The 26,625-nt window shown below is 35.3% G+C and overlaps 1 protein-coding gene and 1 long non-coding RNA gene across 11 annotated transcripts in view; one reads left to right on the top strand and one right to left on the bottom strand.

Annotated features, from left to right (window-relative positions):
• LOC128555649 (polypyrimidine tract-binding protein 1-like) overlaps positions 1 to 26,625 on the bottom strand; it is a 145,912-nt gene that overhangs the window by 98,127 nt on the left and 21,160 nt on the right. For 3 of the 10 annotated variants that reach the window (XM_053538656.1, XM_053538654.1, XM_053538658.1), the window contains exon 1: positions 6,297 to 7,278. The exons of 1 other annotated variant lie outside the window; for it this stretch is intronic. In XM_053538656.1, coding sequence (XP_053394631.1) covers positions 6,297 to 6,515 — 219 coding nt within the window. In that variant the 5' untranslated portion in view covers positions 6,516 to 7,278. Of the gene's footprint in view, positions 1 to 6,296; positions 7,283 to 26,625 lie in introns of those variants that run through there. 6 more of the 10 variants (XM_053538651.1, XM_053538655.1, XM_053538657.1 and 3 more) reach the window with 4 other exon arrangements.
• On the top strand, positions 6,647 to 26,554 carry LOC128555650 (uncharacterized). The gene is made up of 3 exons (XR_008370245.1): positions 6,647 to 6,786; positions 13,317 to 13,492; positions 25,680 to 26,554. It is a non-coding gene; the product is annotated as an uncharacterized LOC128555650 (long non-coding RNA).

Raw genomic sequence — 26,625 nt, 5'->3', positions numbered from 1 at the left:
AGTGCAAAGTACAGTTTATGTTCAACCCTGTGCAATGCATGTCACATTATCACAGTGAATAACTGTGTGAAGTTCCAATCCATACCCATTGAGGGTACTGAGATTCCAGCTTACATACAAAAACTTAACCGCATCAGGACGCTAATGCACAGGTGAGTCCAATAGCTCTACTCTTATTCCTAATTAAATAGTCGAGCTAAAATTTGGTTTAAAAAAAAAGTTTATATTTTATCTATTTTCAAACCATGCAACTCCATTAATTTATTAATTACAGCCTTATCTTTGATATCATAAGGATATATACCAGTACATTAAGGAAAGATCAATAGCAGTAGAAGTCCCTTGTGAAGGATCTGCAAGATAAGCCATATGTCAATGTTTGCTGGGTGATCATACCCCCATCAAAACATCCACTATCAAGATCGGACTTGAAACCTCTCAAAGTAGGAAATTATTTACCTTGCAAGTTTTGCTAAAATCAAGATCTAAAATAAAGTCATGATCAGTAAATCAGATTAATTACATGGCCAAAATCAGTTCCATGCAGGGCCAAAATCAGTTCCATGCAGGGCCAAAATCTGGGAAAACATAACCAGTTCCTTACTGGGCCAAAATCAGTTCCATGTAGGGCCAAAATCTGGGAAAACATAACCAGTTCCTTACTGGGCCAAAATCAGTTCCATGCAGGGCCAAAATCTGGGAAAACATAACCAGTTCCTTACTGGGCCAAAATCAGTTCCATGCAGGGCCAAAATCAGCTCCATGCCGGGCCAAAATCAGTTTAATGCAAAATAAGTTCTTTAGTTCTTAGCGCAAAAATCTATTCAGTGCAAAATTTAATTCCTTACAGGGTGGAGAAGTTCCCGGGAATTTTGACTTTGAAATTGGAAAAAAAAAACGTTCTATCCGCCATTGGGACTGGAGCCGAATTTCAGACCAAAATTTGTCTGAAAAAAAAAAAAAAAAAAAAAAAACACTGACAGTTCCCTATGATTTGCTAAATGGTTTCATGTAGCCTGGTTATAGGTTATAGGTTCCAATCAGCTTCAGACCTGTGCTTATGTTATTGTTCTATACATATTTTCTGTTTATTGTTGCTTGTGCTGAATATGTTGATAGTGTTGTTCTCTGCCTATGACTAGATTATATAGTTGTTCTTTAATTTTTTGCTGATTGAGCAGTTCTCTGTCTTAACTGCTAATTAAATGGCTCTATATGTCTATGCTATTCTATTTATATGAATTGTGCCGACTCAGTAGCTCTAAGACTATGAATTGTGCCGACTCAGTAGCTCTAAGACTATGAAATGTGCCGACTCAGTAGCTCTAAGACTATGAATTGTACCGACTCCGTAGCTCTAAGACTATGAATTGTGCCGACTCCGTAGCTCTAAGACTATGAATTGTGCCTACTCAGTAGCTCTAAGACTATGAATTGTGCCTACCCAGTAGCTCTAAGACTACGAACTGTGCCGACTCCGTATCTCTAAGACTATGAACTGTGCCGACTCAGTAGCTCTAAGACTATGAGTTATGCCGACTCCGTAGCTCTAAGACTATGAATTGTGCCGACTCCGTAGCTCTAAGACTATGAATTTTGCCGACTCCGTAGCTCTTAGACTATGTATTGTGCCAACTCCGTAGCTCTTAGACTATGAATTGTGCCAACTCCGTAGCTCTAAGACTATGAATTGTGCTGACTCCATAGCTCTAAGACTATGAATTGTGCCGACTCCGTAGCTCTAAGACTATGAATTGTGCCGACTCCGTAGCTCTAAGACTATGAATTGTGCCGACTCCGTAGCTCTAAGACTATGAATTGTGCCTACTCAGTAGCTCTAAGACTATGAATTGTGCCGACTCAGTGGCTCTAAGACTATGAATTGTGCCGACTCAGTAGCTCTAAGACTATGAATTGTGCCGACTTAGCAGCTCTAAGACTATGAATTGTGCCAACTCAGTAGCTCTAAGACTATGAATTGTGCCGACTCAGTAGCTATTGCGAATACCAGACTGACTTGTGCTGCGTGGGTAGCTCTTGTCTCTTGTGTGGATAGAATGTTTCTACATAATATGACATGATTGATTGAGTGGTTGTTTGTCTAGTACTTGTTTAGTTCTACATCTATACACATATTCAATTTACCATAAGGTTGCTCTACTGCTGAAATTTACTAAGTTAACTGTAGCTGCAGATTGAACACTCCTGCAGTCGTTTAACCCTTACCCTGCTATATTTCTATAATGGACTGGTTCATCTTTCAATTTGGACACTACCACTTATTACTCAAAGGGGTTTTCACTGAAAATTTACTGACTGAATAGCGAACAGTGCAGACCATGATCAGACTGCACGGTTGTGCAGGCTGATCTTGGTCTGCACTGGTCACAAATGCAGAATCATCTGCCGCCAGCAGTCTAAGGGTTAACAATAACAGAGCAAAAAGAAAATTTACTATTTTGATGTCTAAGCCTTCTGCATGAACATGCATTAGCCACAACGATTTAAATTCCTATAAGGACACATACTCAAACATATTTTTTCTGTGTACTTTAGAAACGAAGCAGTGACAACAAGTTTTCCTACATGTAGCTTTCATTGTACTTTCTTTTACCAACGTTCTGCAAACTTGAAACCATCCGTTATAACAGTGAAATTTAACACCTATTATGAACCTTAATTTTATCATGAAAACAGCATGACAATATATAGCGATTAGATAAAGACGTTTTTCAATTTTATGTTTGAGCATGCCAATAAAAGAATAATTTGAAAGGCTTTTCATCACACTTTTATGGCCAGTTTACAAGGAATGACAATACTTCTTCTTTCCTATACAATTCTACTGATGAATTAACACGTCGCTAAATTTTAATTTAAATCTTAATTCTTTATACAAACTTTGATTAAGAAGAATTTCACACGGCTTATACCACAACGCATTACAGCATACAAACATATTTACAAATTAATTATCAGAAACAAAATCTTTCAAAAGAACCTGCAAATATTTTCTTCCTTTGTGACAAAATATGTAAGCAAATATGATGTAAGCTGATAGTAATCTTTTAACCAAACTGTACAGTAAAAACATGCCGAAAGCCCTTAAGGCAAGAAAAAAGGGGCCTGTTTAAAAATATTTCCTTTCAAAACAATTCCTTTGTATAATAACATACAGTATTAAAGCAATGAATTGACTTACACTTAGGCTACAATTAAGTTATCAGCGTGGATTTTATGAAGGTGACTTCTTGTATAGAAGGCAGCAATTATCACCCAATTAGGACATCATTGTCAAGACAGGATATAATTAAAGCAAAACACAAGTCAGACAAAAGGCATTTCAACTCTTACATAAACTTACATGCCATTTTATCAACTTTGCTACCATTTGGTGTTACGAAAATTTGTTTAAATTTCAATGAAGTTTTCAAAATTCAAAATATGACAATCCCTCTGTTTTTTGGCTTGTTGCTATTTTTTTTTCTTGTGGTGGGGGTTAGGGTAATTCCTTCAATGTGTTTTTATCCGGGGTGGGGGGGGGGGGGGAGCTTCGAATCCCTTTGTTGTTTTTGGTGTTTGTTTGTTTGTTTGTTTGTTTGTTTTGCTTTAAAGTTATGGAAAAAAATAAAATTAAGATATTCAATGCTAGATTATTTACTTATGGTTTCACTTATGAGTAATTTTTCATTCAATAAAATCAGCATTCTAAAAATCATGAAGTTCATGTTCATTTCATATTTAAGTATGTATAATATATCTTTACATTTAAATCATTAATTCATTAATAATAAAATAACAATATAACAATAATTAGAATGTGAATATAATTTGATACAGTAAATAAATCTGAAACATATGTGTACTCATATTCCCTTGAACATAATTAATCTCACATACTGTAAAATCATTAATATTTGCTCGGAACTAATTTTCACGGAATTTCTTCCTGGGCTAGCTTAAGAAATTAAATCCTAACGTAAAATTCCCATTTATAATGTTTTCAAGCGCTGAAATGGGCAAATTATACTGCCTTTTTTGGCCAAAATCATAAAATTTATTGATTTAAAAGTACTGTCTTAACAAAAGGGTCTTCTTAAATTTTAACCGAAGGTTACTCTTGTTAAAGCCGTACTTTCCATGGAATAGCTTCCCTTGCAAATGCCACTTGTTGCAAAAAAAAAAATCTCAGCACATTTGTGGTATTCTTGTATTCACACCACAGAAAACAAGAGCTGTCGGAGGACAGCAACTTTCGACTATTCAACAGCCTTGTCAACTGAATGAATACAAAAGTTGAAAAAGGGGCATAATTTTGTAAAATGCAAAGTAGAGGTATTGAACCTCTGTACTGCATGTCAAATCATGACAGTGAACAAGTGTGTGAAGTTTCAATCCTTTCCAATTTGTGGATACTGAGATACCAGCTTACATATAAAAACTTAACAAAAAACTGCTAAGTCAAAGGGGCATAATTTTGTAAAAATGCCAAGTAGAGTTATGGGACCTTCACAGTGCATGTTAGATCATGACAGTGAACAAGTGTGTGAAGTTTCAATCCATTCCAATTAGTAGATACTGAGATATCAGATTACATACAAAAATTTAACCAAAAACTGCTAAGTTGAAAAAGGGGCATAATTTTGAAAAAAAAGAGAGTAGAGTTATGGGACTTGCTTAGTGCATGTCAGATCATGATAGTGAACAAGTATGTGAAGTTTCAATCCATTCCCATTAGTAAGTACTGAGATACCAGCTTACATACAAAACCTTAACCAAAAATTTCTAAGTCGAAAAAGGGGCATAATTTTGTAAAAAAGCAAAATAGAGTTATGGAACCTGTGCAATGTAGATCAGTTCATCACAGTGAATAAGTGTGTGAAGTTTCAATCCATTCCCACAAGTGGTTACTGAGTTACCAGCTTACATACAAAACCTTAACCAAAAATTTCTAAGTCGAAAAAGGGGCATAATTTTGTTAAAAAGCAAAATAGAGTTATGGAACCTGTGCAATGTAAGTCAGTTTGTCACAGTGAATAAGTGTGTGAAGTTTCAATCCATTCCCACAAGTGGTTACTGAGATACCAGCTTACATACAAAACCTTAACCAAAATCGGGACGCGGACGCGGACGCCGACGCATGGGCGAGTGCAATAGCTCACTATTCTATGAATAGTCGAGCTAAAAACTTACATTGTTGCATTTCTGAGAATGCAAAATATTTCAATTGGTCTTGAACATAATAAACAGTTAAGTCTCTGTTTTCGGTATCAATCATTAAGGTCCCGCACTTCAGTTCGTACACAAACTGCGGAAGTTATTACAAGCAAGCACTTGAAGCCTGTCAAGTTGTTATAACTTCCACAATGTCTTTTACACAGAGTAAAAAAGTCAATGAACATTTATACAATATTAATGGCGTATGCCATACAAGAGAAACCAAAATGGCCATGATCTTAGATTTACTGAGCAGCTATAAGCTAGAAAATACTTTCGTACCGGTTCAGCGTCACAATTACATTAGGGATTAAACACATTTCATCACGATCTCATGGGACAAGATGGATGCTACAAGCATATGACAAAAGAAGAGAATATTAGCAAAACAGCCATAATTCCACTGATTTATATCCACATATGTATACATTAAAATGCAGGTTCATGTTAGAAAATAACAAAAAATCTTTTAGATGAAATGTCAGTTCTCCTGAAAGTTCTTGCCAAGATTTCAACCCTGTACATAACAAAAGTTTAAGCTCAGAGTCCTATAAACTGTCTTTATGGGCAAAGGTATCAACAATTCTGAACAAACTGTATGGGCAAAACCTTGTAGGATTACCCATTTATCAATTCTCACTTGGAATGCAAAGTTAGCTAACAGGAAAAGAATTTTTTAACCTCAAATAATGCAAAAAAATCAAGCAATTGCATGATCAGTCTACATGAACCATCAGTTCATTTATCTAATATTACACATCAACAGCCAAACCAACTTTTTCCAAATAGCTTTTCAAAAGGACTACAATAATAGAAATGGACTGAAATTTAAAACTTCCTTGTACATATAAAAGCGGATGAACAAATATATCTGTTTTTAACATCAGCATCTGAACCGACATCAATACCTGAAACAGGTAAATACACACAAGCTGTGACGAACATAATGATATACCAACCACTTGTTTATATCATTTAATATCTCAGTCACAATGTGGGATTTTAAGCCAAAGTTAATAACATTTCATCACCTGTTATTGTACCAAAATATTTAGGCCAAGTCGCAAAAGAAACCTTACCTTTCGGCAGACTGCTAGTGTAAGTGGTTGATAAGCGGCGGTGGTTGCTTGCAGCGGTTGTGGAGCAGCTGTGACTGGTACCAGGTAAGGGTCAGCAATGGACGGCGATGTGACAGCAGTCAAAAACTGATGTGGCGGTATTTCTGTGGCGATCGGTGTGTGCGCTCCTAATGCTGGGATAGCTGGCTGTCCGAGAGGGTAACTGTAAGCTACGTACATTATACACCTGCACGGCGATCACTGAGCATATTATATTGTGAGCAATAAGTATTGGTATTCACACTTCCTCTCCTAGAGTTACTAAAAATAGCACTGATGCGATGACTGATTCCGATTCAGTGTTAACGATGGATCACTCCAAGTTAGACTGGTTATCACTCAACTGTCAGAAGGATATTAAATTATGATTAAATAGTTAACTCCCGATTATCTATCCGCAGAAAAACAGTGACATAAAGACAATACGGAAACAAGTATGATGTGACACGAGGTATGTACACTCTGTAAATGATATCAGCTCAGTTGATCAACCACACTGGGAAGTGTGTCCTCGTTTTATAAAACTCTCTGATCAATACATCGAAAATATTATCAGATAATCAGTTCCTGTCAGCTCTCCACTAATGCATAATGCACTTTCGATTTGTACTAACTAAACAATTATTTAGCTATCACTTATTGTCCAGATTTCCTGAACAATTAACTTGTGACTCGCATAAACCACTTAAAAACTCTCCAAATAAGGTAGAAAATTTCTTGAAACTGTATAATATTGTCCTGTTGTACATCAATAAGTCAAGTTTAACCCTTAAAACATGTCCTGTTTCACAGATACTAGGAAAAACAATAACTGTTGAAGTGTACACTAGAGAAATAAAGTTTTGCCCCGAGCTAAGATATATGGAATATTTTCACTTTATAATCAAATACCCTTCAGTTCACACTACCATCACTTATAATATGATAGAACAAAATTTTGCAATGTCTATATTAAAGCTTTTACCGATTGAATAAATATTGACTCTTACTGGCCAGCATTGACAGAGAAAATTTACGACAAAGACTCGAGGAGATCATGTGACCATTATATAAAATCGGAGCTAAATTACACCCCATTCAAGTGACAATGGGGAAAGGTTTTATTTTACATTTAATACGTCCCATACAAGGCTGAAACTATAATTATTGACATGAAATTTATTTTTCAACCTTGTATGTACAGACGTTAGCGATTTCCTAATATTCGCAGCAAATTAAGGGAGCTATTACAACATTAGGCCGCATAAAAAATATTTACTGAAACTCATGCCTTTTCTTTTTTATTACAATATTGATTGAAATTTTCTCAAGGAAAGTCAATAGACATTATTTTATTATTTTATTAGCTTTTAGTCATAATCGAACTGATTGGAGTTAATGTTCCGTTTCAACAGTCAAAACACAAGGATATTTAAATATATGAAAACAATAGGCATGCAGACCTTTAACTTTGGATTGTTCTTCATATTGTTAAATTTCCGCTTTAAATCTAAAATTTTCTCCAGCATATTTAATTGGCGGAAAGAAAAGTTGCCGTTAAAAACAAAAACGGGGGAAATTAAAGTAAATAATGATGCCTCATTATAAACAGGAAATTTACTAAACAAAAACTAGCGTGATCACCAATAAAAATTATACTAATTTTATATAAAAAAAAATCTTAACAGGAAATTTTCTAAAGGACATCTAAACAAATTTTAATTTAATTTTTAAAAATCGTAATTAAATTTGATTAGGCCTAAAGAAAACTTTGTGATTGTTTTTATTTCCTTTTATGTATCTGTAAATGCCATAAAGTAAAAAGTAGGCCCTTGTAAAAAAAAATATTTTCAGAAAGTTCTTTTGTAGCAAAAAAAAAAAATCTCAATTAAATAATCATAATTTTCTGTGTTTTTAGAACAGTTTGTAAAATTTCTTGGTTGTTTTATAAAATTATTGCTTCATAAAAGGCGTACAATTTTTTATTTTTTATTTCTGACTTGTACATTAAATATGATCATATTGTCTAGTTACAATATGTTCACAATCACACGAGTACGTACAGGAAAATAAGAGGTTATATAATACAAAATAAGACCATCTATTCACAGTTCTATAGGTATCCATCTTTGATGAATAAATAATTTTTCAAAATCTATAATAAAAAATTTGTGCATCTTAAAGTATTTCTATTTTGGATTAAAGCTGCTCACCAACAGTTTGGGTGAAATTTTTCAACATGTTCATTTCCACCAAGTTTGGCATAGAATGTATATATGGCACTGAAAAATGATAAAGTGGGTGAAAATTAAAGTTAAGATATTGGTAAAAATGCAAGAAGAATGTAAATTTTCTGCATTAATTCAAAGTTTACTTCCTTCTCCACAATATTTTTGTTTATTTATAAGAATATCTTGCAAAATTTTTATCACTTTCAGAGTACTCACTTTTTATGGATTTTTGAGAAAAATTATTTTTCACCTAAAATGTGTGGGTCAGTCCCTTTAAAAATAAGGGAAAAAAAAACAGAATAAGCAAGAAACAAATACCAACATTGTTTTTTTTGAATGCTTATTTATTTCTTATATATTGATGTTTACAATTAATACTAGAGCTATTAATGAAAGTGATTAATACCCCCACAATACCACTTTGTCAGTGGAAAAAAATCCCTTCAGGGCCATTTAGCTATTTATCATTGTGTTGTTAAGTTTTGTTTAAACAATGGTTCTGGCTGTTGCCTTGATAAGTGAAACATTCAACACCTGTTTCACAAATATCCTTGGAAAGGTTTTGCATACAGCAATCCAATGCTCAAATGTTTGACCTTCAGCTGTGACCTTAACCTTGGGATGGTACAATTTGGTTCTGCAATTGGTCTTAATGAGCCAAGTTTGTTAATATCATTCAAGAGGTACAGAAGAAATGGATGGGATCGACACGCACCATGCATGAAATTAAAGGCAAATGATTTGACCTTCAGTTGTTACCTTGACCCCTAAGCTAATATAATCAGGACAAGGGTTCTGCAGATGAACGTTATATAAGATAAGGCCCACATATGAAACTGGACTGACAACAAGAAAACTATTCCCTCCATCATTGAACAGGGGAATTAAATTCCCTTCAGTTCAGACCAGTTACTGACAACTTTTTTGCAATCAATGGACAGACAGATGAAGGTACAGATTGATGGGACAAAGTGATTCCAATATACTAGCCCCCCCCCCCCCCCCCCCCCCCCCCCCCCAAACACATACACACCTCTCCATACAAATTGTTTGGTGAGGAATAACAAGTTCTTTTTTTTTTTCAATTATAAAATATATTCATAATTAGGACATTTCTGTACAAGTTTGAACAAATACACTGATATGTTTGCTTACAACTCTATTTTTGGTGACTAATTAATTGATCAGGTGAAGAGGCCCTATATGTAGGGGTGGCACTTGAAGTACTAGATCCAACAAAGATATCATAAAAAAAAAATTACACTATAATTCGACACTGCAATTCACCTACATCATTCAAATAATCAGAACATTAAAATTTTAAATGTTTTCTAAATCTCTTAAATCTTTATTTATTTTTTTTTTATTTTTCTAAAGGTAATGTGATGGCCCAAACTGCGTAACATGCTTTTTGTTTTTGATGGTTAAATATTTTTTCTTTATTGCAAAGTTACTTAAACAAAGGCAAAACCATACGAAACCATATCTAAGGTTTTCCTTCTGCAGATTTCTGGGATATGGAGGGGAGGGGGAGGAGGGAGGAGGGAGGAATGCAGGAAACACCCTGGATCTGTAACAGAAATTGACGCAGCTGGGTGGGGCAGCAGTTGAGATACTCAAGTGTTTTGGAGATGAGAGCTGTAGATCAGGTGTTGACAGTGTGGATATTTTGTTTTGAAAGACACAGTAAATAAATAGGAAAGATATTTTGAAAAATCACGGTATCAAGACTGACCAAAGTTGGACATAATTAAACTCATCTCGGGTTTTTGTTGGCCAATCGCGTGTAAGTGTCTATTCGATTCAATTTAACATGTCACACTCAACATACATTATTTCAATAAAAGCCAAAAGATGCATTCATAAATTGGTAGCCAAGAACCATTCCATCTAGTTCTCAGAAAGTTTACAAAATGTATATTAAACAACTAAATTAAGTAATCAGCATTGTTGCAAGGTAAGACAGTATTGGTAGTGCTTGTATGTTCAGGTGTTGTATGGTGATAGAAATATTTGGCAGCACTGGAATGAGTGTAAGTACTTTCTTAAACATGTTTACATTATGATTTTCGGTACATCCATTACAGTACTTTCATTTGTTTTTTGATCAACTGAATTTGTGAAGTTTTACCTTCCACTTAGGGACTTACTCTGATCACTGGTGTCTCTTTATGACTGCACAGAAGACAGATGCAGTAAGCACTGAAAACAAGAGGACCATGATGGTCCTGAATCGCTCACCTGTCCCAGTTTTGAACTGAGTGTGACGTCGTTTTTTCTATTATTTGACACAGTGACCTAGTTTTTGAGCTCATGTAACCCAATTTTGAATTTGACCTAGATATCATCAAAATAAAATTCTGACCAATTTTCATGAAGATCCATTGAAAAATATGGCCTCTAGAGAGGTCACAAGTTTTTTCTTTTATTTGACCTAATGACCTAGTTTTTGAAAACACATGATCCAGTTTTGAACTTGACCTAGATATCATCAAGGTTAACATTCTCACCAATTTTCATGAAGATCTCATGAAAAATATGGCCTCTAGAGAGGTCACAAGGTTTTTCTATTATTTAACCTAATGACCTAGTTTTTGACCACACGTGACCCAGTTTCGAACTTGATCTAGATATCATCAAGGTGAACATTCAGACCAATTTTCATGAAGATCCATTAAAAAATGTGGCCTCTAGAGAGGTCAAAAGGTTTTTCTATTTTTAGATCTACTGACCTAGTTTTTGACCGCAGTTAACCCAGTTTTGAATCTTACCTAGATATCATCAAGATGAACAATTAGACCAATTTTCATACAGATCCCATGAAAAATATGGCCTCTAGAGAGGTCACAAAGTTTTTATTATTATATGACCTACTGACCTAGTTTTTGAATGCACGTGACCCAGTTTCGAACTTGACCTAGATATCATCAAGTTGAACATTCTGACCAATTTTCATGAAGATCCATTCAAAAGTATGGCCTCTAGAGAGGTCACAAGGTTTTTCTATTTTTAGACCTACTGACCTAGTTTTTGACCGTATTTGACCCAGTTTCGAACCTGACCTAGATATCATCAAGATGGACATTCAGACCAACTTTCATACAGATCCGATGAAAAATATGGCCTCAAAAGAGGTCACAAGGTTTTTTTATTATTTGACCTACTGACCTAGTCTTTGACGGCACGTGACCCAGTTTCGACCTTAACCTGGATATCATCAAGGTGAACATTCTAACTTTCATACAGATCCCATGAAAAATATGGCCTCTAGAGATGTCACAAGGTTTTTTTATTATTTGACCTACTGACTTAGGTTTTGATGGCACTTGACCCAGTTTCGAACTTGACCTAGATATCATCAAGTTGAACATTCTGACTAACTTTCATGAAGATCCATTGAAAAGTATGGCCTCTAGAGAGGTCACTATTTTTACAACCTAGTTTTGGACCCCACGTGACCCAGTTTCGAACTTGACCGAGACATCATCAAGGTAATCATTCTGACCAATTTTCATAAACATCCCATGAAAAATGTGACCTCTAGAGTGGTCACAAGCAAAAGTTTACGCACGGACGCACAACGGACGCTGCGTGATCACAAAAGCTCACCTTGTCACTTTGTGACAGGTGAGCTAAAAACTATTATGACATTGACAGTTAATCTTTAAGCAGATCTCGAACTATTTCCTAATACCAACAGTTATTCTTTAAGTAAATCTTATGGGTACATCTTATGATGTCCTGTTTTGCAGAAAATAGCACTTAAAGGAAAGTAATGTTTTTCTAAAGATAATTCATAAGACATCTTTAATCATTTAAAGAAATGAACAATTTTCAGAATCGGCTTAAAATTGAGAAGGTTATGGACATTTCAATATTCTACCAGAATGGCAGCCATTTTGTTTCCATGGCAACATCAACCAAATGACAGATTAATTCAACATCTTATTTATTTGAACTGTATTCCTTATTTCTCTACCTTTTCCAACAAGAATGAAAGAAATTATCATGTTTTACATCAACTCAAGAAATATTAATCTATTTAAAAGGTTATTAAATGCTAAATAAATAACTCAGCTATGTGTAAGTTGTGTCCTAAGCAAACTAAAATGACTGCCTTCATGGTCAGCCATTTTCTTAAATTTCAAACTACTATATCTTTTTCAATAATGGTATGATTTTAAAACTTCTTTCAGCATTATGGAAGGCTTGACAATGGCTTTCATACAAAATAAACACACTGTCAGGCATTCCTTGCCCTTTAAGCATACACTCAACTAAAGATGACACATGACAGATCTGTCTTTCTGAACTAGCCTGTAAATCTTAAAGTGTTTCTTTTTATAATAAAAAGTCTTCTCAATTATATTTCACGAAATAATGTGACCATTTAATCTCAGAAAAGAAGTGTCCTTCAAAGTATTATCTACCGCATACTCTTACATGGCTTCAAAAAATTCTTCTCAAAAACCGAAGTTCAAATAAATCAAAATTAATCATTTTTAAGATGAAACATACTTAAATAAATTTGAATGCCTGAACTTTTGAATGACAATTTAATTTTTGTGCCGTTAAGATTTTTTTGATAATTTTCAAGGATATCAACAAAACATAACCCTCAAGTCACTATACATTGAGTCAAGCATATATAATTTCTTTTTATTATACTTGAAGTTAGCAAAAATAGAAGTATATCTTTATTGCCTAAAATAATGACGTTGAATAATACTGTTACTTAATGATTTTTTTTCTTCTTCCTTTTTCTTTTCAGTATGCCCACTTATCTGGGTAAAGAGAGCGCAGATCTACTGATCGCATAATCGCAGGATCAGGTGAGGCTTATGTTCTCTGTGAGGATTTGATAAAAGACATTGTGTCTGAAATCATTCGTCCACCAGTGCACCTCTGATTCATGTGGGGAAGTTGGCAGTTACTTGCAGAGGGCAGGTTTGTACAAAGAAAACATACCAAATGGCAATTTTTGATGACCATCAGTGGTAATTACTACCTTAATAAACAGTGCTAACTCATCCCCCTGATAAAGTACAAGGCCCTTTCTGGAGCACTTGCTATCTATATCGCCTGTTACTTGTGGTTTGACATGACCTCAATCTTTTAACCTCTCAGAGGTAGCTTTTTACACTGACCAACTGTTTCAGAATGAAATTGAATAGCTGTGTCAGTTTATGTCCGTCCAGTGGCATGTTTTGAGGCAACTGTTGTCTGGCTGATGGCACAGCTCCACAGAGATAAGTGACTAGCGGGATGTCCATCAGTATGTGCAACTGACCTTGTGGATCGTGACGGGACTACTTTGTCTCATCAATATCGTAGATATGGCTTGTGTGGTACCTTCTTCACGTCTGCTTTCATTCTCTCCCTCTGAATTCTATCATTGCCAGTCAATGATGACAGCAACTCTACAATTCTTTCTTACATTCAGGATAAAGCCGATTTAAACGTTACTTACACATGAACATGAGTCTGCAAACTTACAGAACTGAAATGATTCGGTAAACAACTACATTCAACACAAAATGTGTAGGAAGCTTTATATTTTTCTTTTTTTTTATAGATCAAACCAATCTACTGTACATATATTGAGATAATAGATAATTATTGTTAAGCCTTGATGCCATATAAATGTTCAATAATTGCTATCAGGAGATTTCTGCGATTCCATTTACGACTGACAACATTTCCGAATAAAAAATACACTTCGAATGATGCGAATGTCTGTAAAGAGCGCTTTTAAGATAAATCTGTTATATAATTTATGACATAACACTAAACAGGGTGAACATTTTGTAATAAAATATTTCGCATTTTGATAAGATACCAGACGAAAAACAATGTACACAACCGTTTTGTTATCAGTGAATTTCATATTTCCCCAATACTTAGTAATAAACATATAACTTCCATGTTGATAGGAGCTCAATATGTTATCTAAAATTCCGGTATTGTGACGAACTTGATGGTGATATAATCTGACAGACTACGAATATATTGATTGATTTTAATGAAACATTCGTTTCATCCTGACCTTACGAATAATGGTCTAACCGCCTAAAAAAATGGATTAATATGTAAATACTGTAACCTAACATCTCTGAATGACAATGTTTGTATTAGATAATACAACATATGGCGAAATATTGATATTAATTCAGCTTGAACAAGACCTATTGAAGAAACAGTATATGTACAAACTGTTACCAGGACAGTGTTTAGTTCCATCTGCAATTTCAATCTTACCCAGAATGCAACTGGAGAGAAAATTGAACAACAATTTTTCATAAAAAAACACCGACATTCAACAGTAATGCATCACAACAAGCTCTGTTAAACATTAGGCCTCAGATGCTGTTAAAAATCTGAAAGCTTTTCTAATGCCTAAATGCCCTTATTCAATAGAGTTATACAAAATCCTCGAACTGTAAACATACTAAATTTTTCATAGAGGGCACCATTCAACATCAGTGTTTCACAATGTGCACTGTTAAACATATTCACAAAGCCACAGTTTTTTATTACCATTCAACATCAATGCTTCACACCATTCAACATCAGCGCTTCACAAAGGGCACTGTTAAACACGTCTTGTTTTTTCATGAAGGACACCATTCAATATCAATGCTTCACATCATTCAACATCAGCGCTTCACAAATAGTGGAGCAGGATATTGCAAAAATACTTCAGTTGATGATACAAGCATCAAATTTACAGGACAGTAACTACCTGGCATGCGCTTTAACATAAGATCAAGGGCCACTTGAAATAATGTCGTTTTCAAGATGGCCGCCGAAAAAACAAAATGGCCGCCATTTTGTTTTTACTTTTCAGTACTTTATTTGAGGCAAGCATGTAATACATTAAAACGATAGCATTTTTATTCCCCCAACATCTACTGATGCGGGAAGCATATAGTGATTGTCCTGTCCGTCCGTTCGTTCGTCCGTCCGTCCGTCCATACGAGGTTAACCAGATGGGACCGTTTCGTCTTGCATCAATTACCCTTACTAGAATGACTTGATACTAATGAAGATGTAACCTGTGACCACTCCTAATCTTCAGACATCACCTGACCTCAGTTTGACCTTGACCTTGACCTCATTTTGGACTTAGGTTGCTGTATATGGGCCATCTCTTGGTTAACCAAATGAGACCGTTTCGTCTAGCATCAATACCCCATACAAGAATGAATTGATACTAATACAGATGTAAACTGTAACCATTCCTCATCTTCAAACATCACCTGACCTCAGTTTGACCTTGACCTCGTTTTGGACTTAGGTGCAAAATCTATCGACAAGGATGCCACTGGGGGCATCAAGCGTTTATTAAATGCAGCTCCTTGGTTTTATTTATACACTTTCGTTTCAGTTTAGAACAGAATACCAATCTGTAGTATTCATATTCTTTTAATTTGTAATCAATTTTGTATGACTAAGCTCATGGATTTAGACATCTCAAAACTTAAGTTTTTATAACTTGCAGTTTTGTTTTCGAACAATGGTAAAATCTGAAGCCCACCAACCAATATAAATTTTATATACATTATACTCAGATTACATTTAATGCAATAAATTAACATCGTTAAAAATGCGTCTTATAAACCACGAGGGGATAAGGAAATAGGACAGCGTGAGCAATCGACAGTCAAGAGCAACATTTTCTTATAATGCAAACCATGAAACTATACACATCGTGTTCTAACCGAAACAAAAAAGAAAAATATGCATATACTGCATTTAGTCATTTTCGTAACAGTTGCAACATCAAATTGCTGTGCATAACAGAACTAAGCGATGGCACTTGCAATTTCCAGTACAGGAAGTCCTTTTGCAGCCACACTTTTGAAGGACCTGGAAGCATTCAGCTATAACCGACAATTCCATCCAATAAGGGATCCACACATTGTTCAGCTTCAGCCATCCCCAGTTTGACGGAGGCGGCAGTTGCTTCATGGTAACAGCTGCTTTACCCCAGACATGACCTGCCTGAAAAATTGCTCGTTTGATGAATTGTTTAAGAGCACCTTTTGTTGGCGGAATCGCATTATACGCTCTTTGTTTCCGGGCAAACAAATCAAGTCGAGCTTCATCCATCTTGCATGTCGTGCTTGATCGAGCATACAATATAACTAAAACTTTTTTCTAATGTATCCATTTCCTACTCAGTTATTGTGTATTTGGCAACACTGAGACTATGAAATACTTTGAACTGTAGCTGTTTCACAAACATTCCATTCCTGCCATGCAGATTTCTTGCCCTTGCCGACAAATGCAGAAACAGTGTCGCAACCGGTAAAAGCAAGAAACAATGGCAATGCCTCTGAGTGAGGACCAAGTAAGCAAGCCACAAAACATCAGTACACTGCCATAGCAAGATATAACTAATAATTGTAATTGTTCGGTTTCCTGTCAATGAGGCATGCTTTGCATGAACAAATATACGATTATCGGCTTTTTCATGATTACATGGAGCAAGCGCATTTCTGTTTATATCTTAATTGCAAACAATATCGGCACCTTTTGTTGCTATGATCATTTTATTGGTTTGCACAGTTGTCATTATACCCCGAGATATCTAGGGGCTATTCTGGATTCCGGTCCGTCCGTCTGTATATGGAATGTCTGCCCTATTTCTCAGCAATTATTTGCCAGTTTTCAATCAAACCTTGTAATTATTATCAGTACAAAGCCAAGTTGCGCATGTGTGAAGCGGGTTCCATTTAGATGATTTTTCAATTAGTTATGGCCTTTTATTTTTCTTTCTTTATATGTATATGGAAAACTTTTGTCCGCGCTATTTCTCGGTCATCATATGCGAGACTTTTATCAAACCTTGCAATTATCATTGGTACCAAGTCAAGTTGTACATGTGCAAAGCATGTTCCATTTGAATTATTTTTCACATAGTTATAGCCTTTTATTATTTTTTTCTATATGTATATTGAAAAAAATGTCCGCGCTACTTTATCAGTCATTGTATGCTAGACTTTTATCACACCTTGTTATTACTATTATCATTGGTACCAAGTGTAGTTACGCATGTGCGAAACACGTTCCATTTGAATGATTTTTGACTAAGTTGTGGCCCTTTATTTGTTTCAAATACGAACAGAGTTACATTGGATTTTTTTTAACATACTTTATATGTTAAGTATAACTAGCTGATGACCCTTGATGATATAATAAAATAAAAAAGTGGAAACCCACAGGTCTCCAAACACGACGTAAACGAAAATGTTGCAGGCTTGATTTGATTTGTGGTTATGGAGCCTGCATATCACAGAAACTGCCAAAAAGACAAGATTAAAAAGCAGATTACATGGTCCCTTGACCATGACCTTGACCTGCTAACTTAATTTCTTCTTTTTTAAGATATTGCCCTAAAATTCGAACCACTTGTACAGTTTTGAACAAACATTTCAAAACTGACTTTCAGTGACCTTGATCTTGACCTACTTTCTTCTTTTTAAGGTACAGCAGTGAAGTTTGGAGATCTTATACAGTTTTGCACAACATTTTTTGTGCGTCTTTGTACAGTTTCTCCCTGTACAATATACAAAGCAATGTATCATATTTTCAATAACCCTGTCTGGGGGTATTCATCACCATTAGTGATACGTCTTGTTTTATCCGCACGAAAACTAAATAGTTTAGTTTTATTTTCAACGCATCTAAGAAAGCTATTCCATAGTTTAGGAGGTTTTCTATTAAATTCTTTTCGACATTATCAAGAGTTTGAAATAGAACATAACCAAAAGCACAGATACTTAAACTTACAATGATAAATTTAAATTTGGTATCTGTTAATACAAAGTATGTACTATTATAATTTGAAGGCCAAGGGACTATCCTTTTACCGCCTTCAATATATATTTTAACATTTTGCTGTACGGGATACGACTTGTTTTGATTTTTTTATGTTATTCCTACGCCTAGAACGATTGTTCATCCAGTGACATGTTACTTCTGTGCGATCTGTATACCATCCGGAGGATTGAAGCACCGTACTCCTTGGCTCGGCTTTCACGAGATGGCACATTCCGTCTATTCGGAAACCACTCTTCAGCCATCATGAGTGCGGATCAAAGAGTATTTGGTAGACTTCATACACGTATTGAAGTTGTCATTGAACCCCATGCTGAGTTACATAACATTATGAACTTTATCAGTGCTTGTAGTTCATTCTATAAAATCATTACACATATCATTTAATCAAAGATTTTGTTTCAGCTGATAAGCAATGGTTCAGTATTGCCATGATTTTGAGACTGTTTCTCAGTGAAACAAAGCAAGAAATGAAGGATAGAACAGAGAAGAGACTGAAAAGAAGAGACGTCCATATAAACCATATTAGCTTATTTCAGGCCAATATCATAATAATATGCTTTCAGGTTTATCTGGGACCAGGATCTAATCAATAGTCGATGGTTATAGCACTGAAAGTAGAAAACTTAAACTTGGCCGTGATAAGAACGTTATCTAAATGTCTGGCGGTCATTTTAAAGATGGCGACCTTCTTAAATGGGTCGATATTTGGAAAAGGCAACATTAAAAATAAAACTATCAGCTTATGGGAACAAATTGATAGGGAAAAACATGTTATATCCCAACAAATATGATATTTTAGAAACTTACAGATCCTGATTATATGAAAAATGCCTCAATTCTGGCAGCCATTTTGAAATTTGGAGGCCATCTTGAAAATGGATGATTTTTAGGTGGCCCTCGATCATTTTTGAATCTGGGCCATATGATGAACATTTAGTGTAAATTTCATACTTGTATCATCAAGTGAAGTATTTCCTTAGATTTTCTCACTAAGCTGCTCCACTAAAAGAGCACTGTTAAACATCTTGTTTTTCATGAAGGACACCATTCAACATCAATGCTTCACAAAGAGCACTGTTAAACATCTTGTTTTTCATGGACACAATTCAACATCACTGTTTCACAAAGAGCATTGTTAAACATCTTGTTTTTCATGAAGGAAACCATTCAACATCAATGTTTCACAAAGAGCACTGTTAAACATCTTGTTTTTCATGAAGGAAACCATTCAACATCAATGCTTCACAAAGAGCACTGTTTAACATCTTGTTTTTCATGAAGGACACCATTCAACATCAGTGTTTCACAAAGAGCACCGTTAAACATCTTGTTTTTCATGAAGGACACCATTCAACATCAATGCTTCACAAAGAGCACTGTTAAACGTCTTGTTTTTCATGAAGGACACCATTCAACATCAATGCTTCACAAAGAGCACTGTTAAACATCTTGTTTTTCATGGACACAATTCAACATCAATGTTTCACAAAGAGCACTGTTAAACATCTTGTTTTTCATGAAGGAAACCATTCAACATCAATGTTTCACAAAGAGCACTGTTAAACATCTTGCTTTTCATGAAGAACACCAATTTCAACATCAATGCTTCACAAAGAACACTGTTAAACATCTTGCTTTTCATGAAGGACACCATTCAACATCAGTGTTTCACAAATGTCACTGTTAAACATATCTAGTTTTTCAAAATGATAGCTAAAGCACACCAGTCAACGCAAATTCTTCACAAAGAGCACTGTTAAACATATTTAATTTTTACTTAAAAACACCATTCAGTATCAGTTCACAGAATGTTAAACAAGGCCTGTAAAATAAAGGACTGTCAAACAGGGGGCTGTTAAATTGTGGGCTGTCAAATAGAGGACTGTCAAACATAATTCCTTCATTAAGGGGCCTGAAAAAACTTCACGTCTTAAAATATGGGCACTGTCACACACTGTTTTTAAAACAGACTGTGAAACAAAAGCAGCAGTAAAAACAGGCGCCACGGAGTATCAATTGTTTCTTTTAAGTGTTGCATAAAACACCAATTTCTAAACGGCAAAACCACTTGTAATCTGAAAAGGCTGTCTAATGCATGTTTCGAACCTACTCTGAAATAATTTGCAATATTTTCCTCTTCTGAAATAATGTATTAGTATTTGATAGCAAATCTGTTTGCTATTTAGTATTAAATTTCCTTTGCAGAGGTATATTTTCCTGCTCTTAACATAGACAATGACATTGTTTCTCTGTTACTGAGTTTTTGAAGTGTATCTTTTTGGGAAAATATTTATATAAACCTCAAGGAAGTTATATACAAGAACAGTATTTGCTCAAGCTGTCTCATTCAACAAGGAATAAAATGTATGTAATTTAAACTTAACAGTAACTCTTATGAATACTTGAAACGCAAAAGACAAATGCAGCAATTCTTTCGCACACCTGCATCCCCGCCCACCCCACAACCCATCTAACCTTTCGCCTTCCGCCCACCATTAAAACATTCGCCAATCTAACAATGAGGTTTTTTGTAAAATCTTGTTAAAAATCCTACACATGTCGTGTACAAAACTGAACACATAATTATGTATATCTTATGTACGTATATGCATTCCAGTACATACGATATACAAAATCTCTACCTCATCAAAGAGCTGCTAAGAGTATATCTCTTACATATAAAACACTATGCTTAAAAACAGTCATGCTCGGGCATATTATTTCAGTGTTAAAATATCAGTTTTTTCTGATAAAAGAGGTAATCACACATTCATCATAAATGTAACAACATTATTGAAAGGCAGTGGCTACTGTCTTGTCTCGCCCTAACTCTTCAATAGAAATTCAATCTCCATTAGAGCCAAAGACTGGTGCTACAATCTGTTTTCCAATACATCTGTGATGAAACCTCCCAGGGGACACATCAGAACATTTTCTGCCATACATAAACTACAAATATACTTCAACACTGTTGTTTGCTTGAAGAAATTATTTATAAGTCTCAAATCAAAGTGCTTAGAAATCTGTGAGTCCCATTTCATTCATGTTATAAATCAGAAAAAAAATTAGGAAAATATTGTTATAGTAACAGAACTTCATAATTTTCTGTGTACACACCAAAAGCTTATTGTTAACTGATTTTCCTTAAATAAACAACACATAAACTACAGTCTATCAACTATATATGAGCTGCACCATGAGAAAACCAACATAGTGCGTTTGCAACCAGCATGGATCCAGACCAGCCTGCGCATCCATGCAGTCTGGTCAGGATCCATGCTGTTCACTAACGGTTTCTCTAATTGCAATAGGCTTTGAAAGCGAACAGCATGGATCCTGACCAGACTGCGCGGATAAACAGGCTGGTCTGGATCTATGCTGGTCGCAAAGGCACTGTGTTGGTTTTCTCATGGTGCGGCTCATATAATATTTTAAAGTAATTTATGATGCAAGAAGAATACAAGACTTTGTGGCACATTCTCATCTCTTCTAGACTAAGTTATGAACAGGACAATAAGAACCTACTTCAAATAAAATATTTTAGCTAAAAAATATGGTTAAAAAGTTTTGTTTGAAGGACAGAAACCTTTCACATTCTCTTAAAACTAAAAAAAAATACAATTTATAGTTTGCTATATACATTGTACCTACTTACCCAATAAAGACTTGCAGTACACCATCATAAAAGATTTACAGCACACCATCATGTTCATTTGATAATATAAGGGTTTTTGTTCACTTAACCCTTCTGTAATAGACTGGTCCATCATTTAACCCTTAACCTGCTATATTTCCGTAATGGACTGGTCCATCTTTCAATCTGGACAGTACCACTTATTAATCAAAGGGGTTTTCACTGACAATTTACTGACTGAATAGCGAACAGTGCAGACCATGATCAGACTGCATGGATGTGCAGGCTGATCTTGGTCTGCACTGGTCGCAAAGGCAGAATCATCTGCCGCCAGCAGGCTAAGGGTTAATTCTGGCAGTACCATTTATTTTTCGAAAGTGTGTTCAATGAAAATTTACTTACAGAATAGCAAACTGTGCAGACCATGATCTTGGTCTGCATTGGTCGCAAAGGAAGACTCACTTGCAGCCAGCAGGCTAAAGATTAAACTTGTTTGAGGGAGTATTATGTAATAAGGTTGATAACTTGATTTAGAGACCACTCCAGTTCTTTAGTATACTGATAGAACAATTATGCTCTATTAAGAAGCCGCTTGTGTTGACTTTCCTGCTGCCGGCAGTGATTCTGCTTTTGGGACCAGTGCAGACCAAGATCTGCCTGCACATCCCTGCAGTCTGATCATGGTCTGCTATGTTTGCCATTCTGTCAGTATCTTTTTTGGTAAGCACCACTTTTAACAGTTAATGGTACTGTCCAAATTAAAAGATGGACAAGTTCATTATAGAAATTTAGCAGGGCAAGGTTGTATAGTATCTCTATGTAATGAATGTATAGTGTTACAGCTACAGTTGGTTGTACTTTCCATATAACCCTCTGTTATCATTTATTTTTTCGCATATGAAAAAAAAATCAGCAATATAAGGGAGACTACTCCTGGTAACTGTATGACATTTGTATAATATAGGTGTTAGTACTTTACAGTACATGTATCAGCTTTAAACTTTTAAGGTATTCCATATTTATTTTCCTCTTTCCTAATAAAATGAAATAATATAACAGTTCAAATCTACTCCTGGATGTGACTTGAAAGACCCGATGAAAACCTAGTCAAGCCAATATCATTTTTGTTGTTGATTTAATTATGTAAATCATCTCATAGGAATAATGGCTCCATAAAAACTACTGAAAGCAATTACTGAAAAACCTTTTTATATGTTACAACAGTAAATTGGACAAACCTGTCAAAATAACAATATCGAAAGTGTTTCAATCAGTACGCTAACGGACACATATCTACCACCATGATGGACATATCGCTAACCCTGTAGAACACAATATTGGTAGAATCAGATCACATCATAGCACCAATCATGCATCAATCGTGACCTGCCAAAACCATTCATTTCCATTAGTGATAAAATATTCATGCGGCCTTTTTCAAAACCATTTTCAATTTCGCAAATGCATCAGTGTAGAGAATGGGCAATGAATTATTGAGAGTTACCCATTAGAGATATTCTATAGTGTTTGCTGCGATTCTCTATGGTCTACAGTGCCGTTACAACAATTGAACACGATAAGTTCATACAATTTTTCCCCGGCATTAATGACATCTACCATCTACTTACGCCACTGAGGGACACTAGGTGTAATTTTTTTTCGATCACACATTTTTCTTTGCACCACAATGCACTATGTCATTATTAACTTATCTATAAAGAATAAAAGCATAAAACATGGCAAATGATAAAATTATTAATATAATTTATAAAAGAATTAAAGCATAAAACATGGAAAGTAACTTTTTTACTGATTTAAAGCATTTAGAAGGTGAATATATTCTGAAACTCAATCATAATATTTTTACTGAAAAGCTGTTATTCAATGTTGATTTTTTATAACTGCGTAAAAGAAGGACATTCAGATGACCATACTCTCAACAGAACATGGTCGTTTAACATTAAGCAAGAGCACACTTTACTTACTTTCCTTCAGCCTTCTGGAGGCAAGTGACTCTGCTTTTGGGACCAGTGCAGACCAAGATCAGCCTGCATGTCTGCGCAGGCTGATCATGGTCTGCACTGTTCGCTTTTAAGTCAGTAAATTTTCAGTGAACTACCCTTCAAATAATGGTACTGCTCAAACTGAAAGACAGACCAGTCTGTTTTAGAAATTAAGCAGGGTTAAGGTAATTGTGTGATTACGTATTCCTGTATTGTGTTTCGGCATTTGAACGATAATGTAGCTACGAGCACCAAGCTTTCCTTTCGTACAGGAGAATGCCAAAACAGCATACATCTAGAATAACGTAATCAAACTGAAATTGCTGCTTGTCACTACCAGTCCACTACCTTAAATAGTACTAAGAATTTTTTAATGTGGACATGTTAGAGCAAAATTAATGTGAGCTTGAAATCACAAAAAAACTCTTCAACTCTAGTCTACTTACATAAAAAAATAAAGTGGTGAAACGGACTGGGGTCATGTGAAGGATTTTTCTAATTCTTAGTTTTCACTTCGTCTTATTCTGCAAGCCTTCAGTATAAGCAAGAAACTCAGCTGGATACCCAGTGGAGATATTTTAAAAATTTCATTTTTTCTAACAGTTTCCCAACCAAGATAACAAGTTGTTTTAGCCTAAGAGTATATTGAACAAGAATTAACCTACATGATGTTATAAATTACAAGAAAGCAAGAGAGCACTGAAGGCCCTGAATCGCTCACACGACTTGGCTCTTACACCAGACAATCTACTTATTTCATTTAACCCTTACCATGCTAAATTTCTATAATGGACTGGTCCATCTTCCAATTTGGCCAGTACCATTTATCATTTGAAGGGGTGTTTAATGAAAATTTACTGTCTGAATAGCGAACAGTGCAGACCATGATCAGACTGCACGGATGTGCAGGCTGATCATGGTCTACACTGGTCGCAAAGGCAGAATCAATCATGTCCAGCATGGTAAGGGTTAAACAAATATTTTAACTAAGTTTTATGTAAATCAGGCAAATTAACCAAGCTTTCAATAATCTGTCTTGGATTTTTAGCCAAGCGGCCCACAAGTTTTTTTTACTAAGTCCCATGAAGATCAGATAGTAAATGTGGCCTCTATCTTATTAGCAAAGTCTTTCTATGATTTCTACCAGTGGCCTAGCTTCTGACCCCTGATGATCCAGTTTCAAATTTATTAGAGGTTCTATTGAGACAAACATTCTGACTAGGATTCATAAAGATTGGGTCAAAACTGTTGCGACTGCTCAGATTGCTCTGTATCTGTGCTGGTCTTTTTTTTTTTTTTTTTTTTTTTGATGGATCTAATGTCGCACCGACACATGATAGGTCATATGGCGACTTTCCAGCTTTAATGGTAGAGGAAGACCCCAGGTGCCCCTCCGTGAATTATTTCATCACGATTGTGCTGGTCTAGGATGCATTTCGCACACTGAGTGGCTATGTTAGCATGTGAACTACCTGTGAACGTGTTCAACATGAAAAGGGCACTTTATAAATTTTGTATAATATGTATTATCTAGCTATCCAATGGAAGTGTGAAATGGGAAATTGTAATGAAACCAAATGAAATATATCCTTTTGCTCATATTAAGGTAGTAGACTGTCACAACAATTAGTAAATACTTTTTTAATTACAGATTCTGTGTATGTGAATCAGTCATTCTCCAGCTTCCCTAGAAAACAGTGTGTTCATATGATCTATGTTAACAGCCGAGATCTACGTTAATAGCCGAAAAATGACGAAATAACATACGGCAACACAGAACTGCATGGAAACTGCCGATTTCATTTCGGGTCCAATACCTTCAAGGAGGAACAAACAGCCTTTTGTAAATCTCTACAGGGCAAAGTTATAAACATATCCTCAATGCAGCTAACAACCTTTAAAATCATACAACTTGTGACATGTTTCTTCATAATGTTACGCATGACAATATTTGCATGGCAGAAAAAAAAGCTTTTAGCACACAGCCAGGATTCCATTAAGTGACTTAGCACCAAGAAAAGACCAGTTGTTTGCTTGCAATGTCCATTATTGTAAAACAAACACAAGTATTGATGATGTATGGATTAAAAGATACAATGTCAGTCTATATCGTGACGACCCAGGACAAAGCTTTCGGCGAGATGTTTACACTTGTTGCTATAGTTTTCTTGTAGTTTTGAAAAAATAAACAAACAGTCTGAGTAAGCAAGAGTTGTCTGGTTTTCTGTGATATTTTCATCTCCAAGCTTACCTAACTTCACTTCTAATTCAATTAAACTCGAAAAAATTGGGGTACTCCCATTAATTACATAAATTCATACTGCTTAACCCTTAGCCTGCTAAATTTCTAAAATGGACTGGTCTTTCATTCAATTTGGGCAATACCATTTATTATTCAAAGGGGTGTTCACTGAAAATTTACTGACTGAATAGCGAACAGTGCAGACCATGATCAGACTGCACGGATGTGCAGGCTGATCTTGGTCTGCACTGGTCGCAAAGGCAGAATCACTTGCCGCCAGCAGGCTAAGGCTTAATATGCTGTTTACCAAAAATATCTGAAAATAGGTCTTTAATAAGGAAACCAAAACTAAATT

The sequence above is a fragment of the Mercenaria mercenaria genome, chromosome 3 (genome assembly GCF_021730395.1).
Source record: "Mercenaria mercenaria strain notata chromosome 3, MADL_Memer_1, whole genome shotgun sequence".
NCBI classification, from domain to species: Eukaryota; Metazoa; Mollusca; class Bivalvia; order Venerida; family Veneridae; genus Mercenaria; species Mercenaria mercenaria.
This window is presented reverse-complemented; position numbering and strand designations above follow the sequence as displayed.